Source organism: Colletotrichum fioriniae, assembly GCF_027942845.1.
Source record: "Colletotrichum fioriniae strain IMI 355084 chromosome Unknown scaffold_12, whole genome shotgun sequence".
NCBI classification, from domain to species: Eukaryota; Fungi; Ascomycota; class Sordariomycetes; order Glomerellales; family Glomerellaceae; genus Colletotrichum; species Colletotrichum fioriniae.
In genome coordinates, this window is record NW_027076848.1 from 345,158 (window position 1) to 365,567 (window position 20,410).

The 20,410-nt window shown below is 52.4% G+C and overlaps 6 protein-coding genes across 6 annotated transcripts; 2 read left to right on the top strand and 4 right to left on the bottom strand.

Annotated features, from left to right (window-relative positions):
* Nucleotides 1–211: 211 nt before the first annotated feature.
* N0V96_009295 (uncharacterized protein) lies at nucleotides 212–1,011 on the bottom strand (the record flags this gene model as incomplete). The annotated part of the gene is made up of 2 exons (XM_053195927.2): nucleotides 212–746; nucleotides 842–1,011. 2 exons carry the CDS (start codon nucleotides 1,009–1,011, stop codon nucleotides 212–214), a joined length of 705 nt encoding a protein of 234 aa, XP_053046660.2.
* A 3,015-nt stretch (nucleotides 1,012–4,026) lies between these two features.
* On the top strand, nucleotides 4,027–5,064 carry N0V96_009296 (uncharacterized protein; the record flags this gene model as incomplete). The annotated part of the gene is made up of 1 exon (XM_065758603.1): nucleotides 4,027–5,064. One exon carries the CDS (start codon nucleotides 4,027–4,029, stop codon nucleotides 5,062–5,064), a length of 1,038 nt encoding a protein of 345 aa, XP_065612668.1.
* A 241-nt stretch (nucleotides 5,065–5,305) lies between these two features.
* On the bottom strand, nucleotides 5,306–6,528 carry N0V96_009297 (uncharacterized protein; the record flags this gene model as incomplete). Its single annotated transcript, XM_053195929.1, has 4 exons — nucleotides 5,306–5,945; nucleotides 6,005–6,077; nucleotides 6,141–6,373; nucleotides 6,455–6,528. 4 exons carry the CDS (start codon nucleotides 6,526–6,528, stop codon nucleotides 5,306–5,308), a joined length of 1,020 nt encoding a protein of 339 aa, XP_053046662.1.
* A 707-nt stretch (nucleotides 6,529–7,235) lies between these two features.
* On the bottom strand, nucleotides 7,236–8,291 carry N0V96_009298 (uncharacterized protein; the record flags this gene model as incomplete). The annotated part of the gene is made up of 1 exon (XM_053195930.1): nucleotides 7,236–8,291. One exon carries the CDS (start codon nucleotides 8,289–8,291, stop codon nucleotides 7,236–7,238), a length of 1,056 nt encoding a protein of 351 aa, XP_053046663.1.
* Nucleotides 8,292–9,034: 743 nt separating this feature from the next.
* On the bottom strand, nucleotides 9,035–9,556 carry N0V96_009299 (uncharacterized protein; the record flags this gene model as incomplete). The annotated part of the gene is made up of 1 exon (XM_053195931.1): nucleotides 9,035–9,556. One exon carries the CDS (start codon nucleotides 9,554–9,556, stop codon nucleotides 9,035–9,037), a length of 522 nt encoding a protein of 173 aa, XP_053046664.1.
* Nucleotides 9,557–16,525: 6,969 nt separating this feature from the next.
* cta3 (potassium/sodium eff) lies at nucleotides 16,526–20,135 on the top strand (the record flags this gene model as incomplete). The annotated part of the gene is made up of 3 exons (XM_053195932.2): nucleotides 16,526–16,929; nucleotides 17,046–17,654; nucleotides 17,711–20,135. The coding sequence occupies 3 exons, from the start codon at nucleotides 16,526–16,528 to the stop codon at nucleotides 20,133–20,135; spliced, it is 3,438 nt and encodes a 1,145-aa protein (XP_053046665.2).
* Between the last annotated feature and the right edge of the window lie 275 nt (nucleotides 20,136–20,410).

The following is a 20,410-nucleotide window of genomic DNA, read 5'->3' on the forward strand; positions in this document are numbered from 1 at the left end:
CGACGTAACTAGGTAAATAAAAGGAACAACTGACTTGCTAGTATTTATGGACATTACCTACTTGCTCATTGCCATCAGATGTGAATATGCTTTGACAACGCCCGACGTCACCTTACAGACTGCTAATTACTAGCCAAATGCATTGACTGATATGATACCCCGAGGAATTGACGAATATAAAGTTTTGAACCCTGCAGGAAGTTGATTTCTTTCATTTCTCTGAGCGCCTAGACCTCTGCGATTCAGACTCTACGAGATCCTCCATTTCACCAGCATCCTTCCCACGCACGCCCTCCACCTGCTCATACACCCTATCCAACCCCCAAATAGTCCACACCACACACCCCAGCACCGCAAACTCCATCAACACCGTCATGAACAGATACGTCGTCGTATCCCCGCTCACCGCACTAAACCTCTTCTCCCCGGTACTAACATAGGCAATCGTATACGAGATCCGCACAACCATGAACGGGAAACACCCCGCGAAGCCAACCATAGCCCGCCTCTCTTCCTGCGGGATACGCGCCCACTCCTTTGCCAGGAGCACGAAGAGGAGGACGCCCCAGAAGTAGAGCGCCGCAAAGAGGCCCACGCCTGCTCTCGTGAGCGTACCGGGCGCCGTGGCGTCGGAAGTCTTTTTGGCGGCGAGGATGTAGTCTGCGATGGAGATGCCGAGGCCGGCCCAGCAGATGAGTTCTGGGATGCGGAAGTGCCATTGTGTTAGAACCTGGACGAAGGAGTTACTGTTTCGTAGGTGGTATATCAGCATTGAACAGAGATGCATATGCCCGCCTTTCTATACCAGTGGTAGGCGCAGGGGAAAGAGGGGAGAACTTACACTCTCTTGAGCAGATCAAGCAAGACAAATGTAAGTAGAACCAGACCCAGAGATTCGCAGACAAAGATGGCGGCCCAGACTGCGCGAGAGGAGTTTGTGATTGTGCCTAGCATGCAGCCGGCGCCGACGATGCGGATGGTGGAGATAAAGGAGATGCCGAACCAGCCCATTTTCTTTTGGACGCGGAAGAGGATGCCGAACGCGAGGCAGACTGTGAAGACGATGATTTGGGCGATTGCTACGCCGTCGCGGTATCGAAAGGAGCGTGTCATTGTGGTGTTAGTGCTGGTTGCCGGGCGAAGGATTTGATGATGTTGAGAAGGAAAGAAACACCAAATTTGAACCGCTGTGAAAAGGAGAGCTAGTCAACCCAAGTCCTGTAAGATTGCTTCAATAATATTATGGAACATTCTTTGCATTTGTACGTATGATGTCTCCGATCATGTAAGCTCACACCGGATGGACCTTCGGCGCAGATCTACAATGTCCCCCGGCTCCCGTTCGGGAGGCCGCTCATGGGGGACCCAGTTTATTCTGTTAAGCGAGTGCGAGTGCGCGACGGAGTACTCGCACCAGGCAAAGGCGGTGCTGCGGATTTCTTGGGTCTCGACTGAGGTCCAATAGAAAAGCACTGCGACATTCCAAGACAGATTTATAAGGATTCGATCTGCCAATTTGCTTACTTTTGAGCCCCAGGATGTTGAGCGGATCGTCTGCTCAGCCCTGTTGTAGGGTAGCACAAGCGTGACAGCCACCGTCCAGCCCTCATGCGACGAGAATTTGTCGTGAGACAAGTTGCTTTTCAGATGAGATGACAGCTACTGCCTGTAGTCGATCTAAAAAGTTGGGGTGAAGTCTATCGACTTTGGATGAAAGGGCAGCCCCTTGTTGCTGGATATTCGCTTTCTGAGTCAGTCTCATGGTGCGCGAACAATTAGGTATTCGAAGACTTTGCCTTACAGTTCATCCACGACTGGCAGGTTCTCGGCGGAATGATCTTTTTTGAACGAGTTTGACGACTGCTCCAACTGCGAATTTGACACCTTTCAGATTCGTCGATATGGGTATTCCGACCATACCTTAGCCAGGCACTGCTATCTAAAGACAGCATGGGTGGGCCCGGCAGCTATTTCAGCAACATGACTTTTCCTGATGAAGTCATCGCGGGGCAAGCTGACGCCGGATTTAGGCCCCGCGTCTACAAACTCTAAACTCTAAACGCCGGCGGTGGCTTGTGATTTCTACTATAATCAAGCCTCGACTTCTTCCTTTTCACATCACCACTGGTCTACTGCATCATTACAACCTCGAATTCGACTCTTCGGCCGTAGTGAATAGCAGTCTCCCAGCAATCGAGAACCATCTCAACCTACGTGAGATCTTTCGGCGGCCAAGGCGACTCACACAGCTTCCACAACCCGACCGTACCTCGCCCAGAATCAATTGGACAGTGTTGGCTTTATTGAACGTTATGCTTTGCGACATTTGGGAGCCCAGCGACAACTGGAGTGGCATATCTGATCAAGCGCGACGAAAGAAGTTACAAAATAAGCTCAACCAGCGTGCCTATCGTTAGTTATGCCCTGAATGATGCAATATTCCTGTGAACTCACCCCTTGCAGGCAGGAGACATGGAAAGAAGGGCGACCAAGTGTCATCGAGTTCAAGAGACGAGCAGAGCATGATCTGTACAATATCCAAGGACACTCTTAGTAAAGAGCATGGAGCAACTAATTTGAGAGGTGCTCCTGGAAACGGCGAGAGCATACTTACCGCGCTATTGGCCGGATGCGAGCTCATCAGGTGTCCTCGACGGCAAGCTCTGGCTCGGATACGCATACAGCAAGTGTACGAAGACTACTCTCTCCACGCTCCTCGGCCGAAAGCTTTGCACACACTCGTAAGGCTACGAGTTCTCGCCGCCCTCGCTCGCAACGCCTCTTGCATGGGTTTTCCGCCGGAAGGCTTATGCCGGTCAGACTATATCTCACCATATAATTCCTACGGCCCCTTGATCCCATTTCAATCACGCAAAGCTAGCCCAGCCCTACAGCCCACACTTTTACAAAGAACGGTCCTCCACCATCCCTGGATCGATCTTTTTCCTTTTCCCCGGCTACGGGACAACGTTCTCATCGGGGTTGTCAGAGGGGATCTGGACGACGACGAACTATGCGCTGATATCTTGGAAGTTAAGGACGAGGACCTCAGCGATAAGCCCTCGCTGATCGTATGGGGCGAACCATGGGACTGGAAGGCGTGGGAGGCTAACGAGAACTTCTTTACGAAATGGGGATCCTTGGTCAAGGGATGCCCGGAGCTGCTGGAGGCTACAAACTCCTGGAGGGTGAAGCGGGGTGAAGAGAGATTCGTGTTTGAAGTCTGAGCCCGACCTGAGGTCGATTGCACGTTGTTGTCAAGGCACTGTCAGCTTATATCGTGAAGAAGAAATGTTTCGTCAAATTCGATGCTTCCAGGCTCCCATGCCTTTTGTCGCTTGTTGCATCAGAAATTTCCACGTGTTCCCGTTGACGCATATGATTTCTGCCAAGGTAGGAAACCATCAGTGGCAATACCAACCAACTGCCGACTCAAGAGCAGAACATTGGGTGATAATTCGTCGATTACATGCATTTGTGTTTCAGAGGACGATGTTCCATGCAAAACCGTCAGGTTGCGCCTCGTTGGACCGTGGACATGTGATTGAAGAAAGGAGTTGCATCTCCGCAGGCAACTCCGCCAGATCTCCGCGTCTAACTTAGCTCTCGTAGCCAAACCTTGTTTCGGACAACGTAACCTCTCCCAAGGCCTCCAACATCTCAGTTTGTTCGACCGCCAAAGAATGAATGACCTGGTTGGCTCCAACAACCCATCAGCTCATCATGGTCCGCAGATCGAAACAAAAGTCATGCTTCGCTTGTGTGGAGGCAAAGAGGCGTTGCGACCAGAGTCTCCCGGCCTGCTCACGGTGTCTGGACAAGGAAGTCCATTGCACTTATCCCACTGTCCGTCGAAGTAGACAGGCGCCGTTATCGAGCCATTTCAGCTCGAGATTGGAATCCGGATGGGATCTCGAGGCCTCGTGGCCGGGAAGCGGCATCGACGGTATCGGGGTGGTGTTGGATGAAGCCCTTTTTGCTCCGGCACCCGCACCGGGGCCAGCAGCAGATATCGCCGCAACGACGATGACAACCACGGCGTCCTCCTCCACCTCCTCCGCCACAAGCCATATCAACTCCGATGGTGCTTCGCAACCGGTCGTCCCCAATGCGGAAGGCTTGAACTGGTTTCTCCAATCCACATCCTGGACCATCGACTACCAACGTGAAGCGCCAGTGTCAATCCCGCCAGCCGCGGTCTTTACCAATTTCGTCCGCGGACTGCAATCTTGGCTCGTCCGCTTCCTCCACAAGGGGTGTAATCCCTTTATCCACCAGCACCTCTACTCCGAGACGACCATGCCCCAGTGTATCCAGGACGCATACGCAGCCATCGCCATAGCGCAAACCATCACCCCGGATAACGAGCACGTCGTTGACGCGGTGTCGTCGAATTACATCATGACCCTCTTAGCTGCCAACTCCGCAGACGAGGCATCGTTCCTCCCGATCCTCTCGACGAGGCAACACCTAGCGCGCACCCAAGCTCTTCTGATCCACCTGCTCTTGTGCCTCTTCTCCCCTTCAATTTCTCGAAGAAGCAAAGCAGAGAACTTGATAGACACCCTGCGTCTCTGGGCCCGTCAGCTGTGGGAGTCAGCAGCGCTAGACGCAACGACATCGCCAATATTCCCCAACATCCTGTCGAGGACGTCATGTACTCAAGCTATCGAAACGGACGTAGTCACCAGCTTGTATCAAGCCTTCATCCTCTCCGAGTCCATTCGCCGCACGTTCCTTCTCACGAGCATGGCTACCGGAGTATACACCAGCTTGAAGGAGACTTGGACCCATGACTGTGCCGGCGACGTCTGTATCACGCTCCGCGGCGAGCTCTGGGAAGCTTCCTCGCCTGCCCGCTGGGAAGCCGCCGCGCGGAAGGAGGACCCTTTGTTTCTTCATAGCCTGAAAGGGCAGTCTCTGGTGGCCCGAGGAATTCGGGCCGCCGAGGTTGATGAATTTGCGCGGCTGATGTTCACTCTTCTATGGGGATTGGAAAAGGTAGATCAATGGGTCGTGAGCACCGGAGATTGTGTTTCTGTAGATTATGGAACTTGTATCTGAGCTCTACTAAATTTGGCGTTATGGACTGTATAGCCTATTACTGGTCATTGTAAAGAAAAAGGGGGACGTTGTGAAGTGCTCATTTAGCCACCGTGGGTGGATGTATGTGGCCTCTCTTAACGATCTAAAATCGCAATTTGCTCCTAGACTATTTACTCCATACGTATAAAGGTACTCTACTACGATGTAGCACACCTACAAGCGAGCTAACAAAAGTGATCCACAAGACTCCAGCACCTAACTACCATGGCTCAAGACCCGGGAGTCCTTGAGCACGAAGCTGCGCATTCACTTCATCATTGGCGTTGCGCCATAAACCTGCGACTTGCTCCTCGTTCGACACGACTGGATTCGGGTCTCCAATCTTCCCACCAGGAAACATAAACTTGCCTTTAAACTTGGAGGGATCTTGACGAATCTTCTTTGAGGCAGCTGCAAAGAGGGGCGTCGCAGCGCCCTGCTCTGGGGAGATGAACGTCCAACGCGCAATCGTCTTGATCAGACTAGGATTGATCGAGAACACGCCCTCAGTGGCAACTTCGCCGGGATGTACTGCCATGGATAGAATCGGCAGCTTCTGCTCATCCATTCGTCTCTGCAGCTCCTGGGCGAAGATGACATTGGCAGCTTTGGATACGCCGTAGCGGATCGTGTCGAAGCCGAATATAAAGCGACCGACATAGCGCCATTGCCATGGAGGCGAGGGAACTGGATTACGGAAGCAGTCGGGAGAATTAAAGTTGAACGGGAATTTTCCAGGGACCAATGCGGTTTGTGCACTTGAGCTCATCGTGATGACTCGGACGTCGGCGCCTTTATCCTGAAGGGCGTTTTTGAGTAGCGGGAGCATGCGGTTGGTGAAGAGAAAGGGACCGATGAAACTTGAATTGTCAGTAGGTTATGATCAGTTCTTTCAATCAATTGAGGCTAGTTAACTTACTTGGTAGCCATATGAACCTCCCATCCTGGGCCAACCAGTTCCGTTGATGTTGTTCCTGCGGCAGCGTTGTGAACTGGACAATTTGAATGTTAGAAGGAAGCAAGAGGAAGCAAAAAGGTTCAATGATGAGACGTACTCAGTATGTCGACTTTGTGCTCCTTCTCCTTGAGCCTATCCGCTGTTGAAGTTACACTACGCATGTCGGTGACATCCATTGTCATCCATTGCAGGTTCTCGGGGTCGATTTCGGGGTGGGCGTCCAAGATTTGATTGCGTGACTTGATGGCCGTTGTTTCAGAGCGTGTGGTGATGTAGACTTTTGCGCTCTTCTGTGCGAGAAGTCTTGCTATTTCGCGACCAATATCGCTGCTGTTGACCGTGTCCTGTCAGATACCCGCCTTAGGGGCTAGATGATCGCACTACCTGGGTAGTTTGGAGATAGTTGCGTACTTGCCACCCGTCACGACGGCAATCTTTCCTTTCAGATTAGGCATATCTTTGAGGGGCATCCACTGGTTGGCCATTTCGAAAAAATGGTGTAGAAAATGCCAATTGAGGGAAAGCTCAGTTTCCAATAATATTGGAGAGCTGCGATAGACGGCTGGCTTGAGGATGGCGTTGTAATGCGTTGGAAGTCCGGTGATAAATCGAGATCCGCACGCAACCATCTGTAATTGATGCAATGAAGTAGTTGGATGAGAGTTGTGTAAATAAATCCAAACCTCAGGATACAGTTCGAAGTCCGAAATTATCGGATCTGGAGTAAGCGCGCGCGATGATAGTTCCTCCGCTGGGCAAGATTGTAAGTTCATGAAACGGCCACACGGAAAGAAATATCCTCCGAAGCATGCAGAACCATGATATCAAGAATGAAGCTATATCGATAGACTGTCAAAAGCCGACTGTGTATCACGTCAAGCAGTGAACACAATGCGGCGGAGTTGCTCCGGAGCACTAGCGGAGGAACGGCGGACGGAAAGTGGAGGAAAGTGGGTACCCTATCCGCAGGCCGAGAAGGGGGTCTAAAGTTTCAAGTGATAAAGTAAGGTATTCTATAGAGTCCGATGCCCTGATCTTCATCTAAATTCATGCTTTGCAGCTTCTTACGTCTCCTCTTATGGTTTCTTTTCGCATCTGGAATAATCACTTTGCTCACTTGCTTGTGTCGAGAGACATATCTCACAGCCGCCCTGAGATCTTGGCAGAAAAGCAATCATTGCTAGCCTTACAATCATCGAAGGGGATGCTTCAGCACAAGCTTCCCAAAAGCTCCTTGCTTAGACACCATCTCCATTTCTTCCAGCGCCTTTTCTCCAGTACCCTCAAACACACGTACGACAGGAAGCTCGAATCCCTTTCCGTAATTCTTGACTACCCAGTCGAGAGCAGCCCACATGTTAGCGGCCTTTTCAGGATCTGCGGGAATGACCTGGCGACCGCCGGCAACCTCAAAGACAATATCGTAGTCTCGGGATCCGAGGACTGACTCGCTTGGCGGACGCTGCGCACCCGTTGCAATGGCCCAAGAAAATTGTACCTTGCCAGCAATGTTGGACAGCGCATCGAGGAGAAGCTGACTCGACCCGGGCGACCCCGCGGTCTCGAATCCCCAGACACGAGAGTGGCCTGCTGTGATGACCGCTTGTTTGACCTTGTCTGAGACATCGGCATCCTTGTAGTCGAAGCATTCGGTCGCACCGAGACCTCGGAGAAGATCATGACGGGAAGGAGATGCCGTAGTGATGATGTTGGTAACCCCGCTGGCCCGAGCTAGCTGAATGGCGGACAAGCCGACGGCCGTACCCCCGCCCCATACGACCAGTGTGCCCTGCACAACGCCGGAAGCAGATCCGGGGAGAGGAAGTTTGAAGTTGTTGTACAATGCGTCGCTGGCGGTGTGGGTGACGGTGGTTATGGCTGCGGCGTCAGAGTGGGCCATGTTCTCAGGGACTTTGAACAGGCTAACTCTCGGCGTGAAGATTCGCGGCTTGTGAGCGCCGTAGTCTTTGGAATATTGTCCCTGGACAATGGTCTGACCGGCCACAACGTCGCCGACACTGAGCCCGGAATCGACAAGCGCGGGGCAGTCTAGGACCTTGCCGCAGAAGTCCGTTCCCAGGACAGAGTTCCGATAGTTGGTGAAGTGTACTGTCTTGAGATCCGCAGGGTTGACTCCCGAATAGAGGACGTCAATGAGTATCTCGTCGTCTCGTGCTGTGACTGGAGGGAGATCACGTCGAGTAGTGACTTGTCCATCATTTCCGACGAAGAGAGCAGCACCTGTCATAGTGGAAAGTGAGTGTAAGGCGCAGGCTTGAAGACATCAACGGACGCGCGTGTTGATTGTTCAATAAAACATTCTAACTGAATCAAACAACTATGCGCAAGTGTTATTTATCTAATCCCCAGAGGCGCATGTGCGGGTGCTTAGTTCCAACACCAGGATTACTCAAGGTCCGCCAAGTCCGCCTCTCCGCAGTCTTGCTACATGCTGTGTCACAACCGAATTCGACTGTGACGGCCACGACCACTCCTTGACCTCACTGAGAGGGAGTTCAGTTGAAAGTCCGCAAAACCTGTCGGACTTTGTCAAACGCCACGGACTTGAATGTGAGCAATGAAGCCATGATGTTTATGTTCATAGCCTCCATAGGTACGGAATTGTGACATGGAAAGACACCTGTAAATGGCATTCCAAGCTTGAATGACGAGTGAAAGAAAAGCAAAAGTCTCGCAACAACGTTTCAATGCATAATATGTTTCATTGATATCTACCTATCAATAACTGAGTAATCGCCGAAACATTACTTGCGACAGGGTTGATGCAAGTTAATTGTTGCTGATTTCACACAGTTTGAAGACCATATCGAACATGTGGTCGACGGCTGGTGGGAAAGCGTTGTATAGTCATTGTCATCTTGATTGATGCTGACTGACGCGAAGCTCCTGAACCCCTGTGTCTGGGCTTTGGTGTTCATCCTTCCAGATGCTAACAATCTCTTTCAGGAGCATTTCGTCGAAGACAATATATCAACCGTGGAGCGGAGGTTGATCATCCACTATGTCATCTCCAATTCCATTATTCTCATTCCACTCATCGGGGGCCTCAAACGTCTCATCCGAAATCCAGTTCCTCGAATGAGGAGGTCGAATAGGCTGACGATCATTAGGCAACCAGTACGCCTTGCGGTAGCCATTGAAGAAGTTCATGCCCTCCTCCCGAACATCGCTGAACTCGCACATATCCCAGTGCCAGACGGCGAGGTCGATCCACTGGATACTATTATCGCACTGGTGCTTCTTGCACTCGTCCAAGGCCTTGCCGAAGCTAATCCAGTCCGGCGTGTGTGGCGGCGCCGCTTTCGCGCACCATTCGCCGGCAAGTTTTGGGAGCTTGGCGCCTTTGAGGCGCCATTGGGTTTCTCCGATACAGTATTGGACACAGGCAGGCAGTCTGTCGATTCTGACGTGACGTGCGCTGGTACGTTTGGGTGGTTTGGCAAAGACTGCCAAGGGGGCCAGAAGGATGGCGAGGGTAGTGGACAGCTTCATCTTTGCGGTTGCTTGGGTGTATGTGTTATTTTGTGTGTGTTGGGTCCGACGCCAGTGAGTCCACTAACTGGCAGCTTGGAATGAATGGGTGAACGGCGGTGTGTAGGATCTATTGATATGTTAGTTATACGTCTGGCAGGACGCGACGAAATTTGTGTACCTTGTCTAATGTGGTCCGATGGATGAAAGCCAAGATCAGTAGGGTATATGAGAGATGAGAAAGAGATGGAGGATTGGCGGGAAGGAAGGTCCAATATTATATCAATGCTCAGACTATCTCCGGTAACATGGTAAGGAAGTTCGTGGAAGCGGAGCTGTAAGGTTGAAGTTAGTTTCGGAGATAACTTGAGGTACCTTACAATGGTTCGATCCAAAGCTTGGGTTCTTTGACAAGCATCCCCTCGATGGATATCAAGGTGTCTACTTTGCCGACTAGATATAGCATTCACTTACAGTAAAATAGGTAACGAGGCGGTCAAGATTTACCAACAGCTATCATATTAGTCAATGCGGCGATAATTGACTCCTAGTACTAATGGGGCTCTTCGATAGACTGGCGTGAATTTGGTTGAACGCGTAACGTATTCATATAAACAGACTTCCCATAACCACTGTGTTGCCGAATCCCAGAGTAGAGCAGAGTACAGACTGTTACAGGCATAGGAAATCAAGCCACCAATGGCACTGGACCTCTTATTTCCCTGCGCAAGCCTCAAAACACACACCCTTAAACGTCTTGTGACTTTTTCCATCAGTAGCCACCGCCGAGCAACAAGTCTTATCTCTTCTCGCACATTTCTTCCCTTTGCTGTTCTGGCAGTCTTTATCAGAGTTACACATATCCTGACAATACTGCCCATCAAACGCGCCGCAAAACGGATTGCCCTCGACATGATCCATGCAGTCGCACAGCTCGTCCTCGCCAGTACCGCAGTTTGATCCGCTAACGATGGGATCTTGACAGCTTTCGGGGAGGGAGACGCCTGCTTTACAGGTATGTGGTTCGATGCAGTGGCCCGAGTGGCAGTTGTAGTTTTCTGGGCACTATGGTCGTGGTAAGTTGAACCGTCTTTGGCTGTGGCTAATGCATTGTGTAGAGGAACAGCCTTACCTTGTTCCCGCACTTGCCGCAGTTCATTGGATCGCTCTGGAACGTGTCTTTGGGCAGGCACTCTGAGTTACAGCACGTTGTGCCCTTGCCACACTAGTATGCCGGTCAGTTAAGCTTCCGATAGTAAGTCCTAATACTTGTGGTCCAAAAAGGGTCTTCGTGTCAGGGGTGACTTGCCTCGCTCCCGCATTTTCCGCAATTTTTGCCATCACTCTGCAATTGTATCGTACTGATACACTTGGAATCGCAGCAGGCTTGACCTTCGTTACACTGAAAGCCGTGAGTAAATGACTGAGAACGTCGAGTCCAATGGAGACGATATTAGGGGTGAGGGGTTTGTCAACACACCTTGACGCCACACTTGCCACAACTCTTGCCATCGCCTTGGAAGCTGTTCCCGGGGACACATTTCGAATTACAACAACGTTCCTTCTCGCCGCACTGTTGTATTCCACAATCGACATGTCAGTCCCAAGACCACCTATCGGGCGGAGGGGGCAAAAAAGCAACAAAACATACCTCCTTCCCGCACTTCCCGCAGTTACTAACATCAGTCGACGTATCAACACACTCAGCCGTCTTACCAGTCTTGCAAAACGACTTTGGCTTCTCGCATGTCAGGCAGAGGGTATCGCAGTTGGGGAAGACCAGTTTGAGCGGCAGACAGAGTACCGAGCAGAGGGCAGCTAACTCGTTGGTAGACACGGTGTCCTGGAAGAGCTCTTGAGCGGCTGGTGAGCGTGTTAGTCTTGATTTAGTGAGGAACTAGCACTGGACTTACAGATTCCTGTGCTGGTGATGGATATTAAAAGCCAGATTGATATGGATTCGGAGAGTTTCATTTTCACGGCTGCAAGTTGACGACCTGGTAGTATCTTGCACCTTCTCTGAGAGACAAGGCACATGGGTATCGGTGGACAACGTCGAGGGTTCTATGATACATGTGTACATCTTATATAGATGCCATGTTTACTCAACTCTTTACCATTCTGACCGAATTTTTTCTTTGGGGCGTATTACATCGTGTACCATATTCACAAGTGCAATGTTTAGCCTAGGGGACGTTGCACCGTACTTTAGAAACCGTCCATCTTGAGCAACGCAACCAGTATGAGCAGCTAAGCTTCATTGCGGTGCTTTACTGGGCAGGCGACAAAATGTCTCGAGGCTCGTCGAACCCAGCAGTTTCAGCAATAGTGAGCGACCAAGGGAGATAAGTTGTCACAGTCAACAGGTATTACATAAACCAGCCAATAGTCTCAGATACTGTTACTTAATCGATAGTCTGGGGTGATTCTTGGCTTGTACGGTTCTATCCAAAGTCAATGGCTCACAAGCTTCGTAACCCATCGGCAATCTCGCAATATGACAAGACCGACATTATAGACTTGTTGATAGATAAGGTGTGGCGATACAATGGGACCAAGCATGTAGATCTATAGCTAAATACATTTTCCCTCTTGCTGGATTTCAGCTGATCGCCTAATCTTGGCAAAGCCGTTTGACAACCTTTGGGTCTGACCGTTGGTCAGCTTCGCCAAGGCCAAGAATACCCCAAGAGCACCAAGCCTTGGACAAAGTCGCGGGTGGAGAGAAGGGCGTCGGCGCAGCAAAGGACCCCTCAAAGCAGCCCGGCCTGGTCCTTTGAGAGAGTCTTAATCCCCTGGCCGAGTTTCTAGTGCGATGCGGTCGATACTCGTCTCTGCTGCTATATGTATGATGACGGCGCCGCGGCCAAGCATCAAAGGCAAGGTAGACATTCTGCATGCCTCCCACCCCGCGAGACCGGCAGACGGACGCTTGAGATTGGGGTCAATGCCATCATCCAAGACGTGGGTACATGCATAGTGCCGTAATACAAGCTCACGGGAGGAGGGAGGATAAGCAAAGGTCAAGCTTCATGTGGACCATTCTGGGAACGAGGAAAGGGTAAGACGGGCAACACGGGTGGTTAAAGGCTTAGGTTGTGACATCAATATCGATTGTCATACCTAGCGAGCAAGTTGCTACTGTAGCGACCGCCCTTAAAGTGTGTTTGTGGTGTACGGGCATGCGGCCACCCACCGGCTAGGTGTCTTACCCCAGCTATGCTACTGCAAACGTGCGAGCAACGTGTTATTGTCTCCAAGGGCAAAATGACTTACGCTAACATTGCCGTAGTGGAAAACCGACAATTACAGTCCAACATAGACCGTACCGAGGGGTTGGTTCGGGACCATGGCCGGTGGCGCCAGGTGACGGCATGGAGAGTGTGAGTGAGCATGATTTGGATTCTTTACGAAACTATACACGAACCCGATCCGTGGTTTTGACGAGTCCAGGGACCACGGCGATGGCTTGGCGAAATAGTTTCGTTGCCAAGAACATACGAGGAAGAACTAGTGGTGTTTCTGGCCTGAGCGAGCGTAGAACGAGAGAACCGATGGGCTCGAAGGAGGGGCGGAAGAACGCTCTGGGTTGAACCTCCTACGTCACTTGGCCCGGTCCACACCATCTTGCGCGGTCGCGAGAAGCCAAGCGCTTGGCGACTCCACCGGGAAGATTGTGACCGTGTCAGACCATTCAAAGTTGCACTTGGTGAACAAGAGTGACAAGAATTGGAAACTCAAGCTCTGCGTTGGAGAAGACGTCGGTTTGAAGCAGTTCGGATGAGGGAGGGGGAATACACTAGCCGCCGGGAGCGATAATTCCAGCTCGGATTTCTCGCGCACAGATACGGGCGCCGGGCGCGGGGTGATGAGCGACAGGCAGCACAGATGAGGAAAACCGACAGAAGGGATCAGCATCGCGCTTGGATCGTCGACGCAAACCCTCCATGTGCGATGTAATGTCTCTCGTCCCCTCGTTATGGTCAGTGTGTGATGGGTGATTTGGTTGTGCGAGCTGCGAGCCTGCGTCCTCGGGTTACGGGCTGCAGGCTTCGGGGCCGTGAGTGGTCAATTGACGGCGATGTGGGATGATGGGGTCAATGGGGATTTCTGGGGTCTAGAATGCCTGGGCCCAGTGTCGGTCATCCCACGTCGGAGCTGATCCAACGTCGTTGAGTCGTAGGACAAGAATCGCCAAGGGCTGCCAAGTAGAGCCGGCGCAAACGGAGTCGCAATGGTGGGTAGCTAGGTCTTGACTGTAGTCATGCCATGGTACGGAGTATACGATACGCGCGAAGCATGGAGAGGAGGCCGAGGGTATACTAGACTCGCTGTCGCTTTGCCAGTTGATCAGGCTGGGTCTTCAGGCTGGGTCTATTTCTAGAGAGTTCGGTATTAATGGTATGTAGGCTGGGCAGGACTGCCAGAAACCCACATTCCAACGTGGGTGACGGGTTGCAGCGGTTGCAGAAATAGTAGGATGGCCGTCACATTCCTCGCTTGCAGTCGGGATAGACTTGCTTTTTCGTCTGCCCAGGTCCGGGGCGGCACGGCGACGTTCGCCGGCAATCGTCGTCCGGAGGCTGGAGATGTTTCCTACATCGCCCGCGCCGGCGGCACGCCGTCGAATCCCGGTCCACCTTGTCCTACAGTCCAAGTCTGCCTAGCTAGACATTTTGATATGCATGATGTTGATAGATGGTGTGAAAGATAGTGTACGGCTGACGGCGCGGACGAACTGCTGTGGTCAAGGTTGGATTCTTGGCAGCGCACGGAGTTGGGCGAAAAGTGATTGAATGTGGCGTGCCGTGTTGCCATCCGGTCTCGCCATTTCGCTCCGCCCGGCGGAACGCGAAGCCAGCGTCTGGCTGCGGCTTTCTTCGGGTTCGGTGATGGGATTGACAAGGTCTTGTTGTCTTGTGGCAAGCATCTTCCATACGAAGAAGACTGATCAGCTGACGCGTAGGGAGGGTGCACGTGATGTCAAAGCTTGCAAAGAGTCAGAGCAGAGCCTCTCTCAGCCTCAGCTCTCGGAGATATACGATGACTGGGTTTGGCATGTCGTTTGGGGTCCGAAGTAGGAGTTCGGCATCTGGGGAGGCGTTGTTGAAAGGATCATGTTGTTTCGGTGTCTTTTTGAGGTGAGGCCGAGAGTTGTTCCATTTGGCAGTAGCTCCCCATTCGTACCCAGACAAGTACCTATGCGTGGCCAGGAAGGTGCAACGCAAACGGCCAAACAACATGACACAGCAGTGTGTCGGCGCTCAGTTCCAGCGGCTCTCAGTGACCGTTGTGGGCTTTTGCGGCAGCCAAGGCGCCATGATTCGCCCCCTTGCAACCATCTTACAGCGGATAGTCGCGGCGAGTCCGCTGAGCTGCGTAAGTACCATGGCTGTGCATCTTGGCTGGCAAGATACCTCCACCCGCTGTAACCAGGTGCTGTGGTGCTGGACACAGCTGGAGGCAAGCCAAGAGAGAAGGAATCCAGTGGCCAAGAGGTGACAGGCCAATCACACAACATGCTCGCGCGAAAAGACCCATATAAAATGTGAATATGTCTGTGCGTCTGGGTTCAGCACGTCCAGCAGCAAGTGATACATGCCCCCCCATGGCGCATTCGAGACTTGCCATTGGTTCATCGCATCGAATAACTTTATTCGCCGAGAGGCGGCCAATGGCGTCACTGACATGAAATGGGTTCGTTCCATTCCACTGCCTTTCAATGGCGAAAAAGCTGCAGAGTCACACTCAATTTTCAAATATGTGTGCACGCTAAGAACTTTCAATCTGTTTGCAGCTGCCATGGTCCGTTCGTTTTATCGTCGATTTTCTGGGTGTTTTGCATGGAGGCTTCAATGGTACAACACCATCTTCCTGCTACTGCGGCTCGCACTCCGTTGGCCGCTTTACCCAGCTGGCCCAGACGATCAAGCTAACACCTCCGGTCTCGCATCATGGAAATCTTGTGATGCCTAAGATAACAGAGACATCGAGTTTCGCGTCCCTTCCATTGATATGAATAAGTAAGGTAAGGTACCTTATTGAATACTCACATTGCGCGTCCTCGGGCCTACCTCCGGCTCTGTTCCTTCTCTCCCAGCGCCCCCTGCTCTTTCCCCTACCTTAATCCATGCCCCACTACCGGACCCCACTCCCTCTGGGGTGCCCCACTTTCGTCCACGCCGCTTCCCTCCGCCAAGAGCTCCGCCAAGGTCATCGTCACCCGAGAACCACCACCCAACCGGACCGTCTTCGCTCTCAGTCTATTTTTCTTGCCTTTTCCAACTCCAAACCAAACTTCTGAGTAAACTGGAACGGTCTCCAAAAAGCCAAGAAGCTCACCATCCGCCAAGTTCAGCCAAGTCAAGCTTCCATGTCTACCGCCTTGGTAACACCCTCAACGCCCAATCACACTCTGTCAGTCGGCACAATGACCGAATGCCTTTTTTTCTTTTGCAAGCTCTCGTGCCAATGTTCCCTTCACGACAACGCCCCTCTATGAAGGGGGGAAGGGGCGTGTTATCATATGCCCAGACCTTGGCATCTTTCCCAGCTTTTTTCTTTCTCTTTCTTTCACTTCCCCAGTCTGACGCTGATGACCTTGTGGGCTACGAGGCACAAGCTTCCAAACTTTTCGAAACCCTGCGCATTTCCAAGTCTACCAGTCTCCCGGCTGTCAGTCTATAAAGGTAGCCTTGTCCCCCCTCAACCTTTGTGACCTCAAACTCTGGATCTCTCGGTCAAACAGCTTCCCCTCTCCTTCCTTCCAACCACGCAACGGAAGAAGAAGCTTTTCGGGTTACCAAGCCAACCATCAACCATCCTCTCTGACCTCATCCACGAGTGAGAGGCATCAACACCACCACTACTTATCACCAGCCTCGATTTGGCAAGTTCTACAGCCGATTCAAGCTTCTCTCCACCTACCACCTCGATCGTGAATGGAAACATCCTACATCGCATCGACGTCGCCAGCTCAGACACGACAAAATGTCTGGTGACTACCCAAAGCACCCCTTCCTGCTGACGGTCCAAGAGACCGCTCAGGCGCTCGGAGTTGACCCCGACAAGGGATTGTCTTCGCAGCAAGTCCAGCAGGCTTCGGACAAGTATCCTCCCAATGAGTTCGAAGTCGGCGAGTCGGTGCCATGGTACACCATTCTCAGCAAGCAGCTGTTCAATGCCATGGTGCTCGTTCTCGTCTTTGCCATGATTCTCAGTTTCGCCATCAACGACTACATCGAGGGTGGCGTTCTCGCATTTGTCATTGTCGCCAACGTCACCATCGGTTTCTGGCAGGAATACCGCGCTGAGAAGCAGATGGATGCTCTCCGCACTCTGTCTGCCCCCTCTGCCAACGTTCTCCGCGACGGAAAGACCAAGGTCATCCCCAAGTAAGTACTCGCAATACGTCAACGCGCCGTTCCCCCACTTTCTCTCATCTTGGCTCTCTTGGCTCTTAGCCGCCTTGCTTGTTTCCCCTTGGCAAACATGCTAATCATTGCAACAGTGCCGAAGTCGTCCCTGGTGACATCATTCTTCTCAAGATGGGTGATACCGTGCCCGCCGATATGCGCATGTTCGAGGCTATGAACCTGTCTTGCGATGAGCAGTCTCTTACCGGTGAAGCTCAGCCCGTCGACAAGACTACCGAAGCCAACATCTTGGTCCCAGGCACCGAGAAGAAAGCCACCGAAGAGGGCGAGGTCGGCATCGGTGACCGTCTCAATATCGCGTACGCCACCACCATTGTTCGCAAGGGCCGTGGTCGCGGTATTGTAGTTGCTACCGGCATGCAGACCGAGGTTGGCAAGATCGCCGCATCCACCCAGAAGAAGACTCGCAAGCCTGGTCGCTCCATGAACTACAAGAAGTACGGCAAGCGTCAGCCCGTTGTTGGTCTCTCGAGACGTGTCTACGATGCCGTCGGCAAGTTCTTGGGTCTTACTGAGGGTACCCCTCTGCAGAAGAAGCTGGCTGCTCTGGCCTACCTTCTTTTTGGCTGTGCCATCATCCTGGCCATCATTGTCTTTGCCGCTCACAAGTTCGATGTCACCGGTGAAGTCATCATCTATGCCGTTTCCCTCGGTATTGCCATCATCCCGGAATCTCTCGTCGCGTAAGTCTCGAGTACTCCTTTGCCAACTACAGCTACCACTAACAACAGACTTTCAGTGTCCTCACAATCACCATGGTTGTCGCCGTGACGGTCATGCGAAAGTCCAACGTTGTCGTCCGAGACCTTTCTGCCCTCGAGGCACTAGGTGGCGTTACCAACATCTGCTCCGATAAGACTGGAACCCTTACACAGGGTGCTATGATTGTCCGCAAGGCCTGGCTTCCGTTCTCCCACACCTATACTGTCCGAGACTCACAAAGCCCCAACGACCCGACCAAGGGTCGCGTCACCCACTCGGAGTCCAAGGAGCAAGAGAAGGTCGTCGATGAGGCCCCCAAGCGCGACTACGATCAGGAGCGATCTGCCGCTGTTCTCAAGTTCGACGTCCCTGAGGAGAAGCTTCAAAACAAGCAGCCTGCGAAGGCGCCCGAGGCTGAGAATGAGGCCGAGATGACTCCTCGCCTCAAGGCCTTCCTTCTGTCCTCCGCTCTTTGCAACCTGGCCACCGTCCGATATGACGACGAGGAAGCTAAGTGGCAAACCACTGGCGAGCCTACTGAGATTGCCCTCCAAATCTTCTCGCATCGCTTCAAGCTTGGAAAGAAGTCTCTCGAGGGTCTTGGCTGGAAGCAACTTGCTGAATTTCCTTTCGACAGCTCCATCAAGCGTATGTCTGTCATCTACGATATCCCCGAGAACGACGAGACTGCCGATATCTGGAGTCCCGAGAACAGCTTGGTCTTCACCAAAGGTGCTGTCGAGCGCATTCTAGATCTATGCACCCATATCGGTTTTGGCGAGGACAGACAGGAGCTCACCGACGCCTTGAAGGAAGATGTTCTCAGCCAGATGAACGAGTTGGCCTCCCAAGGCCAGCGAGTGCTCGCCATCGGCTGCCGCGACTGGAATGGGAAATTCACCACTAAGCAGGCTGACGTCGCCCAGGAGAAGGAGGATGCTCTGCGTACCGAAGTTGAGCAGGGCCTTACTCTCCTGGGTCTCGCTGGTATTTACGACCCTCCCCGCCGCGAGACTAAGCCATCCATCGCCGAATGTTCCTCTGCCGGTATCAAGGTCCACATGCTTACTGGCGACCACCCCGAGACAGCCAAGGCTATTGCCAAGGAAGTCGGTATTATCCCCAAGAACCTTGGTGTTCTCCCCGACGAGGTAGCCAAAGCGGTTGTGCAGAAGGCCACGGATTTCGACAAGATGACTGACGCCGAGATTGACGCCATGCCCGAGCTACCTCTGGTCATTGCCCGTTGTGCTCCCGATACTAAGACCCGCATGATCGACGCCCTCCGTCGCCGCAACGCTTTCATGGCCATGACTGGTGATGGTGTCAACGATGCCCCTTCCTTGGCTCGTGCTGACGTCGGTATTGCCATGGGCTCAGGTTCTGATGTTGCCAAGTCAGCCTCCAAGATTGTGCTCACGGACGACAAGTTCAACTCCATCGTGTCCGCCATTCGCCAGGGTCGTCGCATGTTTGACAATATCCAGAAGTTCATCCTCCATCTCCTCAGCTCCAACGTTGGCGAGGTTATCCTTCTGTGCTGCGGCCTTGCTTTCCGCGACGGTGCCGATCTGTCCGTCTTCCCAATCTCCCCTCTTGAGATTCTGTGGATCAACATGGTCACCTCGTCCTTCCCTGCCTTTGGTCTTGGTCGTGAGCAAGCTGCCTCTGATGTCATGCGCAAGCCCCCTCAGAACAAGAAGCGCGGCGTCTTCACCAACCAGATCATCATTGACATGATCGTGTACGGTATCATCATGGGCGCACTGACCTTGGCCACTTTCATCATCGTCGTCTACGGAGCCAACGGCGGAAACCTGGGTTCCGAGTGCAACAAGACCTTCACCGAGGCTTGCAGACCCGTCTTCCGTGCCCGCGCTGCTGTCTTTGCCGAGCTCACCTGGATTATTCTCATCTCTGCCTGGGAGTTCAAGAACCTCCGCCGCTCCATGTTCCGTCTCAACCCTGACAGCAAGAGCAAGTTCCCCTTCTTCAAGGACATTTACGGCAACAAGTTCCTGTTTTGGGCTGTTATCATCGGTGCCCTGTCTGTGTTCCCCGTCATCTACATCCCGACCCTCAACACCACACTTTTCAAGCACATTGGCATCACTTGGGAGTGGGGCATCGTCGTTGGATTCACTCTCCTGTACGTCGTCGGTGTCGAGGCTTGGAAGTTCGTCAAGCGCACCTTCAACCTCCTCGACGACCACCAGGTTGTTCGCGGCGCCTTCAGCCAGGGTGGCGAAGACGAGGGCCGCGACTTCAAGAAGACCATCACCTTCAGTTCTTTCAAGAGTTGGCACTCTTTCGGCCGCAAGGATACTGGCGAGTCGACTGGCCGCCGTAGCCGCTCTCAGCACCGGACCAACACCAACCTTTCGGGCGATACCCACACTGCTGATGCTTCCCCAAGCAACAGCAATGACGAGAAGGCCCGTATGGCGGGCGGTGAATGCTAAACAGCATTACCCATTTTATTGTTTTTCTGTGATTTGATTCGCAAAGAGTTAATGATACCACTGTCACGAAGAGGATTTGTCGCATAGCGCAAGATCCACGATTTGACGGCCGAGTTAGAGGAGGAAAGAGGCAGGCCGTGTTCCAGGTGGAGGATGCATGTTTTGTACCCTTGAGAGGGCTTTTGACTATGGATTAGCATCACGATGGATCGATAGACCATCATGACTTTGATGTGTTAGAGTAATAATGATCTTGAAACAACTTTTCGTCTCTC